The sequence below is a fragment of the Haliotis cracherodii genome, unplaced genomic scaffold (assembly GCF_022045235.1).
Source record: "Haliotis cracherodii isolate W230 unplaced genomic scaffold, xgHalCrac1.p SCAF_2, whole genome shotgun sequence".
Lineage (NCBI taxonomy): Eukaryota > Metazoa > Mollusca > Gastropoda > Lepetellida > Haliotidae > Haliotis > Haliotis cracherodii.
This window is the reverse complement of record NW_027266275.1, coordinates 72623397-72634744: the sequence shown is the minus strand read 5'-3', so window position 1 is coordinate 72634744 and position 11348 is coordinate 72623397. Positions and strand designations below refer to the sequence as shown.

The following is an 11348-nucleotide window of genomic DNA, read 5'->3' as shown; positions in this document are numbered from 1 at the left end:
CTTCCACCCCTATAAAAATTAAATGGATGCTCCCTTACTGAAAAGTCACAAGTACCGGAATTAAACTGTTGCCCCCAAGGGTTCTGTCTAATCAAGGGAACTTTCAAGCGGATTGCAGGCAACTTCAAATTATATTTTTCATGTAATCATGGGAACGTGCGATCCTTGCAAAAGTGTCATTTAACTTTGAGTCTTTGAACAGTTCTGGTACATCAGGAAACATGTCAGTTTGATGTGACAGAAAGACCCAAACTGTCCGTGTTGTAAAATCTGAACATGACCGTAAAACCAACAGGTATAACAGACATGGCTCAAAGCATGGTTTCTACAGTAGGTATAGTCACTGTTTCAAATGGTGTTTAACATTGCATTCAAGATTAATATGATTTACTGCACTTATGAGCGATGTGAGTGAGTGTCTGCAGTATTAACCTGAACACCCCACTCAGACACACAGTATACTAGTACTGAGCCAGTCAGTCCTTGTTTTGTCCCCTTCATGATGAGCACCGGTAGAGTGACAAGTACTATCATTTAAGGTCTTTTGGTATGACACGGCCTTGGCCATCAAACCCTCCATATGATGCAGACTTGAAGACAACTGAATTCTATCCCACGGAGGACTTCCAACATTCATGTGAACAACCAGCTTCAGCTGAATCTGTTGCATTTCCTTCTCCAAGATGTTGACTTAATGTGGCTTCAGGAAAGATGCTTGACGCCCACATCAACAGAACACAACAAACCTGTTAATTTATCTTTTTATTTCCATCTTAATTATACAAAAAGATGAGCATGTGTTAAATTTAAAGATGGATGGTTTATACAAATTGTATCGAGACCTACAGTTTTCAGATTTTCAAATAACTTATAAGGTATTATGACTTGATTTCACAAAGTAACTAACGAGACTTCGGTTAACTGGCACGATTCAACAAGGCTTTCATAAGAGACAAGAAAGGTACATTCCCAGACCTCTCCGAGAATCTAACAAAAATATTTACAAAGCCTTCCATGAGACGACATGGAATCTGTAACAAACTAAACGAGTAAAAGTCCTCTAAAACATAAGACAAACTATGATTTAATAGTTTTTGTAAAATATTCTTTTTGTGAGAAAGTCCTCCCTGATAACAGTCCCCTGGCATAATAAAACTTCACGACACTTCTCGGAAACAAAAATGTTTAAGTTAAGGAATGTTCCTTAAATTCTAATTCACACATGGTAGACACTTTCACCCTTGCACCAACAACAGAGTTCGTAACTGGTCACAGCCCACCGCCTGCACACAGTGCCATAATGGCGACAGGGGCTCTTTACATAGATCGTGTACAATGCTGGAACCGCTGACACTGCAGCCATGGAGTAGATGATAATGGAAGATGATATCGATGGTATTTATGAGATGATATCTTAGCTAACGAGAGTAATTCCCCGCCACTGAGAATAATGAGCCTAACTTGCACACTGATTAAAGTTCGTCATGGTCCTGGTCCGCGCCTTCTTCTTCATCCTCCTCCTCCTCCTCCTCAGCCTCCTGAAACAACAAAACAGCAATGACAACTCCACTCAGTTAGGGATAGACAAGACACGTCTACACTGCCTTCAGTATCAGTTCAGACACACCACCCATGAAGACCCGCGTTAGAACAGGTCTTCAGCAACCCATGCTTGCTGTAAAAGTGGCTACTAACGGGATCGGGTGGTCAGGCTTGCTGACTTGGTTGATGTTTGTCATCGTAGATAGATGCTCACGTCAATCACTGGATTGCGTGGTCCAGACTATTTACAGACCACCATCATATAGCTGGAATATTGCTGAGTGAGGCGTTAAACAACAAACAGAATGACACTCGCACATAGTACCCATGTGCGATATTGAACCTGACTAAAGAACACTTTAACCCCTGTGCTACCCAACCGCCCCTTACACAAATCTATGACCAGGTGTAACTTGCTGTTGTGTACATATCCCAATGCAAATAAACATTAAATAACAAAACAGAATTCTCTTCAACACTGTAGTTTCAGCATTAATGGCATGATGCTATGGATTTACTGTTCAGAAACATGATATGAGTAAGTAAAGATATATGACATCAAGTTTGATGGAACTGATGTGGCTAGGGCTGGGACGAGTCCAAATTAACTATCCGGGGATCCACCCCCCTATTACCCAACCCCAGTACCCTCTGTAGGTCTCAAGAGATAGGTACAAAATATCCGTTTGGGAAATGTTTGACTGTACTCATGTCAAAATGTATTTAGATACACGTATTAACCGATCTGGTCATGCATACACTGAAGTTGACTATAGTTTTATCTTTATGCAAACGATATAAAGTCAGAAAGAATTTGAATATTAGTGACTTGTAGTGTAACCATAGAGTTCTAGATCATTTTTGCCATTAACCAATATATTATGTGACTAACCACTTGTCCGGGTATTTCAATGGGTACGCAGGTCCTACTCAGTACCCACCTGACCCAACTACCCTTCCCAGCCTTAGATATGTCCGTGTCTACCTGTGGATTTCACTTACCTCATCAGCAGGTCCAGCACCTTCCTTGCCACCACTTTCCAAAAACTTGCTGAAGCCTTCTAATGTTCGCTCTCCATTGTAGTCAATTATCTGGAAAGTTATCAAAATAGTGTTGCAGATCATTTCAGTCACTACACAAGTTTACACAACTAGTTTTTTAAGTCAATGCTTACTTTACTCCGACAAGACTCACTTTATGTCAAACATTCATTTAACCCCAATGCCATATGCCCTAGTCATACCATATGCACTCAAAAACTGTTCATGTTTTATCATGCATATCACAAGAAACTCAAAGCTTCCTTGAGTAGCAACAAACGGAACACATTTCAAGACAAGTTATGTAACAACTGTAACATTAACATTTCAACGTATCACCTAAGGATCATGTGAGTTACCTTATCACTTCCAGCTGGGAAAAACTTTAATGTTGGGAAGCTCTGAATTTTTACATCTTCCAATTCATTCGCTGTAGAATCCATCTTGGCAACAACGACCTTGTCATTGTCCTTGAACTTTTCGCCGAGTTCGTCCCAGATGGGAGCAAGCTGCTTACAGTGTCCGCACCATGGAGCATCTGAAACAGTTGTCATTCCATCAATACTCGGACTAAATCAGGTCCAGGACAAAGCTATAAAGGTTAACACAATACAAATCTATCTAACAGGGCACATCAGGAGAAGATAGCTCAAGTCCGACAAGAACATTAAGCACTGCAATGGCATATCATACTTACAAAATTCAACAAAAACATCCTTTTCTTGGTTACGTGCAACTTCTGCAAAGTTCTTGCCGACAAGAACCTTAACTGGCTTGGCATCCCAGTCTGCTGGAATTTCCTCGGACATCAGATGTGGCTGAAAAAAACAGTTGTCTCAATAAGACCCTTCAGTAGGACATGCTTGTAAAAACTGGATTTAAACACACAATCACAGATTTCTTAACGTTTATGGGACTGAAATCAGCTGAGCATATTTATTTCAAACCTAAGTCAATCTTAATAACCAGAGTTTCATATAGAATATTTAATATGTGGATACACTTATGTTGTTGCAACTAACTCATCATGGGTAAATGATCAATGTTTACACTCAGTTTTTCATGACTATAGTTAATCTGTGACAAGACAGTTAAACTATAGTCATAAAATAATCGGGTTTGTTTAACGTCTTTTGAGTAGTACATCATCCACATATGTATCTTTACACTAACACTATAAAGATCCAACTGAGATTGCTTCGATACAATTCCCTATAGTTTTATGAAATATAACGTGTGTTGTGGGGAAAGTGTTTCATTCTACTTTTTATTTTAGACCAATCTAAGCACAAAGTATGAAACTATACCTAAAACATATCACAATACTTAAAGACATTTTTTCTAGTACCTTCAATTTTCCATCAACAAATGACTGGACAAATGATCGAACTGATTCCTCGGAAATTTCATCCGATTCGGGTCTGAATTTTGTCATATCTTCCTTGAGTGAGATGAGGCGGATTGCGGGTGTCTCTTCCTTCTTCAGACCGAAGAACTCCAGGATCCTGGCGTTGTCCTCGGTCGCTGTGTCGATGGTGATGAACAGTACCTGCCATCAAGGATACAACATTTCAGTATCGGTTTAACGTGTGTCACATGGCAATCAAAGGCGAGATGAGTGAGCCAGTGAGTTGTTTATGTTGCGTTTAGCAATATTCCAGCAATATGGCAGGGGACACCAGAAATGGGCTTCACACATTGCAACCATGGGGGGGAAATCGAACCGGGGCATTCAGTGAAGATTCAATGAAGATCCAGGTAGAATATGTCTTTAGCAACCCATGCTTGCCGTAAAAGGCGACTACGCTTGTCGTAAGAGGCAGCCAACAGGATCGGGTCGTCAGGCTCGCTGACTTGGTTGATGCATGTCATTGTATCCCAATTGTGTGGATCGATGCTCATGATGACAATCACTGGATTGTCTGGTCCAGACTCGATTATTTACAGACCGCTGTCATATAGCTGGAATATTGCTGAGTGCAGCGTTAAACAACAAACAAACTTCAAAGTTGTTTCACTCATATAGACCCCTGCATGCCACGGAAACCAAAGAACTAACAACTGCAAACAAACAGTTTGGAGTTAATACCTCCTCTTTTGAATTATGCAATCTTTGACAATTTCATGGTGTATGATCTAATTAAACATGTTTTTTAATACCTCCTCAATAATATGATCTCACCTTTCCCTTGAAGTCCTTGGCAACAGACTTGAAAATTTCAACCTTCTCATCAAAGCCTTCTCCCTTATCCATGAACAGCAGAATGTGGTTCTTCACTTCCCCGCCGAAAATCTTCTGGGCAGACTGGAATTGACAATAAAGATCTGGTCTGACATTTCTCAGATACCACGTGTTAAGCTGAATCACAGGCTCCCCAGGGACTTAGCTAGACATCATTCACCCTGAAATGGTGTTACAAACAAAGTCGTTATCCATAAAGTTTCATTTCTTTATGTGACCAAGCGTTCCAGTAAGCAAAACTAAAACATGTCAATCAGAACCTCAGTGTTCAAACCTGAAGGTACCACAACATGACAAGTCTATGTGCCCATGCAAATGAAATAGTTCTTCAAATCAAAGACTTACTGTCGCATTTAAAAACAAATACTACAAGATTTTAAATGACCATAACTAAGAAAATCAGCCTCTCAGTTAACACCCACTAAGGCGAAGTTCATTATCTGGGTATGGGAAGCTTAACATGCATGTCAACTCACCTCCTGGGTAAATTCCACAACCAGCGGTAAACGGTTTCCAGAAATAAATGCTGCAATATCATCAGCCTTGAAGTCACCATCAAAGACATTCTTGCCTTCATCAAACTGAAAAAGGTAAAACAAAAAAAGATTAGATGTTGCATTGCATATGCTCAAAACTAGTGTACAATGTATAGTAAATCACTGAAGAGTTTTTACATCATGTTAAAGGATCAACAAAAGAAAACTGGAAAAGAGTTTTCAAATTGTGTTTAAAGATTTAGTCCCTGCATGAATAATGCACAACATTCTGAGTTAGTAGATCAAGCTTGCCCAAATCTCATTAAACTCGGATCTATTACTCCGAGGATACCCCTCTGCATGAAGAGCCGAGGACACTTCAATAGGATTAGCCAATCAGTGTTGAGGCTATTCAATTCTTGGTACGAGTGAGTGAAGCATTCAGACAAGCTTATCTGATTTCAGTATCTCGAACAAATATAATCAGGGATTTCTGACTGCCAAACAATAACACCACTCCATTGTATTGTTTTAGATATTTTATACACCCTGTTTCCGAGCTTCACTGCTTCTACACCCAAACAGGAGTACCATCTGAGGAATATTTGGGGTATGTTTGGTTTTTAATGAAAAAACATGAAATTTCCAAATCTTATCATTTTAGGACATCTGCTTAACTCAACAACCCAAGCATCGTTCTTTTCGCTGCGGGTTCATCTGACACTACCATCTATGGAGGCATCTTCAGTTATTTAGGCAGAGGTATCGCATCAAAGTAAGAAACCTGATTCTGATCCATGGGATCTTGATTGAAGATGGTTTGGAGAAAGGCTAATGTCACTGTACCTTCTTGAACAGAATGATGGAGTCCTTGTCAACTTTGTTATCCTTGAAAACAGCATCCTCGGAGGTGATTCCGAAAGGAATGTCATCAATACCGCCGGCAGCCTCAAGGAAAGCCTTTGCAGCATCAGACTCCTGATCCTGGAGAAGAGAAATTAAAACAATGAAGCCAATAAAATATGAGCATGGTCCGTTCATAACATCTCGGCAATATCCCAACAAGCAACAAGAATGGCATCAGTCATTACAACCAAACGGGGAAATCAAACCAGGGTCTTTACTGAGTCAGTTGGGTTTAACATTGCTTTAACAGTATTCCAGTTATGTGGTGCCTTAGAAGACTGGGCAATCCGTTCTCTCGGGCCTTTAGTGAGCTAACACTTAAACCACAAGACTACTCTACCCCCATGAACAATACAACAAAAATATTATGTAATCTGATCAGCTCAGTATTCATTACTTCACATAAATCACACATTCATGATACACAAACATCAAATTATTGCCCACACGTTTAACATCCCTGGTACACTGTAGTGAACAGTGAGAACTAATTGTCATCTCCAGAATACCCCACCTTGAAAAATCCAACAACGGCGACCTCTGATGCCTCAATGAATGTCTTGCTCTCATCGGCTGTCTTAAGTGGGGTGGCTGGTGGGCCGGTCTTCTTCTTCAGCCAGTTCACAATATCGACTGCTGTTCTTCCTCCTGGAGGATTCAAAAGTTTGTCAGAAAATAGAATCTGTTTGTTGCTTAACGCCGCACTCAGCAATATTTCAGCTATATGACGGTGGTCTGTAAGTAATTGAGTCTGGACCAGACATTCCAGTGATTGATATCTTGAACGTCGATCAAAGTAATTGGGATAATCAAGTCAGCGAGCTGACATCCAATCCCCTCAGTTGCCTCTTAAAGTTTAGTGCATATAGCTGCTTGTGCCAGTCCGGACTAATGTCGATTTCATAGTGCTAGCCTACTGAGATACCAAGCCGCAGTTTAACATGAATACCCACTCACAGTATTACTGATTGAGCCGACCAGTCCTTGTTTTAGACCCTTAATGCCAAGTGCCAGGCATGGTAACAAGTACCATCTTTTAACGTCTTTAGGTATGACGCGGTCAGGGGTCAAACCCCAGACCTTCAGCTCTCTGGACTGATGCTCTACCATGAGACCACAGAGGTGGTTCAATATTCCCTTCAGAAGTGAAGCCCACCATGTTCCTATTTGATCCAAAATACATACCAGCATATTCAGAAGCCTTTCCTTTACGCATGAACTTGATGGTGGGGTAGCCACGGACCTCATACTTCTCAGCCAGGCTACTTTCAACTGTGGCATCAACTTTACCAAGTTTAATTCCAGAGCCTTCACTGGCCAGAGTCTGGGCAGCCTTTGCATACTCTGGGGCGAGCGCCTTGCAATGTCCGCACCATGGGGCATCTGAAATTGGGGTCACTCATTGAAGCTTCTAAAACAGTATAAATACATCGACATATGTCCATATCCAAGGGTTCGAGAGACGAAGACAACAGATGAGGTGTAATGGGGTTCATCATCATGATCAAGATTATTGCACTTATACAGCGATATGCATGTGTGGCTGCTTGTACTAGTCAGGACTTATGCTGGTTGTGTTGCACTAGCCCACTAAGATGCCATGCTACTCATATACATTATTCTGAGCCAGCCAGTCCTTGTTTTATCCATTTAATGCAGAGTGCTACATAAGGCAACCAAGAAGTACCATCTTTTAACATATTGTGGAATGATCTTTGTTTAACACCGCACTCGGCAATATTCCGGGTATAAAGGCGGTCTGTGAACATTACCAAATAATCTGGACCAGAAAATCCAGTGATTGGCACCATGAGCATCGATCCACACAATTGGGATATTACAGCAAGCAAGGGTTGCTGAATACCTTTTCCAACCCGGATCTTCACGAGTGCTTTTGGTATGACACGGCCATGGGATTGAACCATAGGCCTAGACCATAAAGGAAATCTTGAAGACAACAGAACCAAGTGAATCCAATTCCATCTTTAAAAATACTACTAATTACAAGACATGACATCAGTACAATACACATCAAACAGCCCCCCAACTTTACTGTAATATACTCAACCAAGATCATCAACATTCTATTTATTTTATGACTAGATCAATGCACCAGCTGAGATATGTCAATACCAGATCAATACAGTGGAAAGATCCTGTTGTGTTCTCTCTCTTCACCCCATACCCACATGATAAACCACTGCAACCTGTACATTCCGCAAAAAGCCATTTACTGCTGTCTTCTGAAAATGTGTAAAATATTGATAATCCCTAACACAGGCAAAGAAGAGACAATGCCAACCACCATGGTGTTCTACACATACCCGCGCAAAGAGAATACCCAAGTTAGTGCCAAGCGTCAGGCAGGGAAACAACAAGTACCATCTTTTGATATTAGACAGGGGTTCTCACCACCAACCTTTAAATTGATCTCCAGACTGATGCCCTATCCACTTGACCATTAAGGTAGTCAAGTCATGACAATTATATTGAATTTATTCATCTGTAGTTTTAAAAAAACAGCTAATGTGGCCAAAGTGCCGATTAGGATTCTGCACAGCCTGTAAATGAACATCATAAATGCACGAACATAGGTGCTTTGGATTTCACTTTCATAACACAATCGCAGTTACCTAACAGTTCCTACCTATGGTATGGGCGCCATAACAAAAATGGTTTTAACTCAAATTTGTACAAATGAAACGCTTCTCAACTGTTGTCAACATTTCGTTCGTTATAAGGCAGGGTAATCGTGTCAACTTGGCCACACCTCCAAGTTACCCAAGTGAGCGTGGCTGCACACGTGTAGTGTTCAATCAATACACACATCCCAGAAAACGCTGAGTTCACGTGTGTGTATTTAAACGAGGTCTAAAGTGGTGAATACGACTTCAGTCACGATCAAAACTGGTTGAAGCTAACCATATGGTAGATTACCACAGCCCCGACTAAACCGGTCAGCTAGTTCAAGGACGGGAACCTGTTGACTCGCCTGAGATAACGCGCAGGTATTCCTGAAGTTTAAATAAAATCCTGTCGTGAAGGTCAAGAGAAACAAAATGTAGGAAATGTTGCTGGTAATTTCGCTTCATTGTAAACATACGCCCTCCAATGAGCTGGTATTATAAGATACACTGGGGTCTATACTCACAAAATTCCACTAAAACGAATTCGTTGTCGGTGACAGCTCCATCAAAATTGTCTTTTGTTAGCACCAACACGCCATCCTCTTCAACAATATCTGCTGTAGAATAGGCAACAAGGCCCAGTAATAAAATAACTAACGTATTCATGTCGTGGAAGCTTGCACTAAGGCGAGGAGAGGTCTGAGAACTGCACCGTTGTCAACTGTTATATCGACTCTTCTCAACGTGGCACCGGCGAGTTCCGGGCTAAATGTATAATCCGGGACGACTCGCGTGTTGTTAGCTGATTGGCTAAAAATGAATCACGTGACCCAAACGAAGCATGGATAAGCAAATTATTGTTGTTGAATGACAAATATGGCTTTCGTATAATGAAACAAATGACACTGACAAGCATGACTTGTTTATCACTCTACAGACCAGAACTTCTCCCATTTTGTTTACCTGTTTTTACATCCATAAATTATTTATTGATCCATTCGTTCAAAGTCAATGGTTACGTTTAATCACCAACGAGTAATAAAAGTCAACTTATTATCACTGTAGACAGTAGAAAAAATAAATTGTTTTACGTTTTTATGTTACATGAACAAACAACGTTTCTGTCTGGATACCATGAATAAATAAAATGTGTTTATTTTTTTTAATAAGTGTAATACATTCAAATAAATAAATCGCAAGTGATTCCGTATGGCATTTAACTGGCAAATCGCACAAATCAGTTCAATCACTAAGCTAAAATACTGATTATTTTTTTTATTGTTTACACACATAAATATGCATGCATAACTGATTAAATCTTAATGTGGTAATGTATATTTCATATATATTTTATTGATGTATTTTATTGATGCGTTTAATAGCTATAGCAGTGTTCCATATGTTACACGTGGTCACTGTAAACTCGTTGTTTGACTAACCTATAGACTTTGAAGTCTTTCATGACTTAATACATTTTCTCTCTTCTGAAACAACACATTTCTGATGCTGATTTCATTCAGATAGCTAGACGTGCTTTGCAATATTCTAGGCTGGTTTTGACAAAAAACAAAATGAAGACTCAAGTCTGTCTCAGTCTCTGAACCATATTATTTTCCCGTCCCTTACAGTAGGGCTGTAGCCCTAAATTAAGTAAGTCTACATACTTCACTGCATCTCCCATCTCACTGGGACTCCTTTTAACTTTTAATTTTGTTGCTTCTTGCTATAAAAAATATATTTTTTCAGAGACTAAGCGTTAGACTAATATTACGTAGTCATGGTGCTGGAACTCGCTATGTACAATATATGGTAGATACGGACAGGTTTAACAAGGTTAATGAAGACTTATAAAGTATACACCCATGTTTGACGGGGGCTAAAAATGAAACAACCAAGTGTATGCTTTCTTTTGTCCGACAGCATAGTATAAGGAAACGGAGACTGCTCCAGTCTATATATGTGGAGAGAGAGAGCGGGAGAGAGAGAGAGAGAGAGAGGGGGAGAGGGGGAGAGAGAGAGAGAGGGGGGAGAGAGAGAGAGAGGGAGAGAGAGAGAGAGGGAGAGAGAGAGAGAGAGAGAGAGAGAGAGAGAGAGAGAGAGAGAGAGAGAGAGAGAGAGAGAGGTCCTTGATCACTTTTCACTGAAAAAATGCCTGAGTGTGAAAGTAATTCATAAAGATCAGTATCTAATATTGTCGTTAGTATTTTTCAATACAATATTTCATTAATTTAAACAATATGTTGTAATATATCATAACGCATATAATTAACTTCTGTTTACTAATAATACCTATCCCAGGATGTGACACGGCACACAGAAGGTGGGAAAGGCCACATCTTGCAGATCTGTCACGTCATCAAAATGACAGATTAGCCGCATATAAAGCAATCACTGCGTTGATGGTTAACCCCCTCAGCCTGGCGACACCCCCGCAGGGTATATTAGTGACGTGGCAAGGGTTATTACTAGCTTGCGGACACAGATGGGGGATCAGGAAGATTGAATGGGATAGCA

The 11348-nt window shown here is 40.3% G+C and overlaps 2 protein-coding genes across 2 annotated transcripts in view; one reads left to right on the top strand and one right to left on the bottom strand.

The window, feature by feature from the left end:
- Positions 1-11348, top strand: part of LOC139469610 (uncharacterized) — a 447403-nt gene that overhangs the window by 407627 nt on the left and 28428 nt on the right. The window lies entirely within an intron of this gene.
- On the bottom strand, positions 748-9614 carry LOC139468492 (protein disulfide-isomerase 2-like). Its single transcript, XM_071250477.1, has 11 exons — positions 9359-9614; positions 7393-7590; positions 6722-6855; positions 6148-6285; positions 5302-5406; positions 4766-4888; positions 3932-4132; positions 3281-3401; positions 2943-3121; positions 2545-2634; positions 748-1538 (listed from the first exon to the last, which is right to left on the bottom strand). The coding sequence occupies exons 1-11, from the start codon at positions 9498-9500 to the stop codon at positions 1473-1475; spliced, it is 1497 nt and encodes a 498-aa protein (XP_071106578.1). The 5' UTR covers positions 9501-9614; the 3' UTR covers positions 748-1472.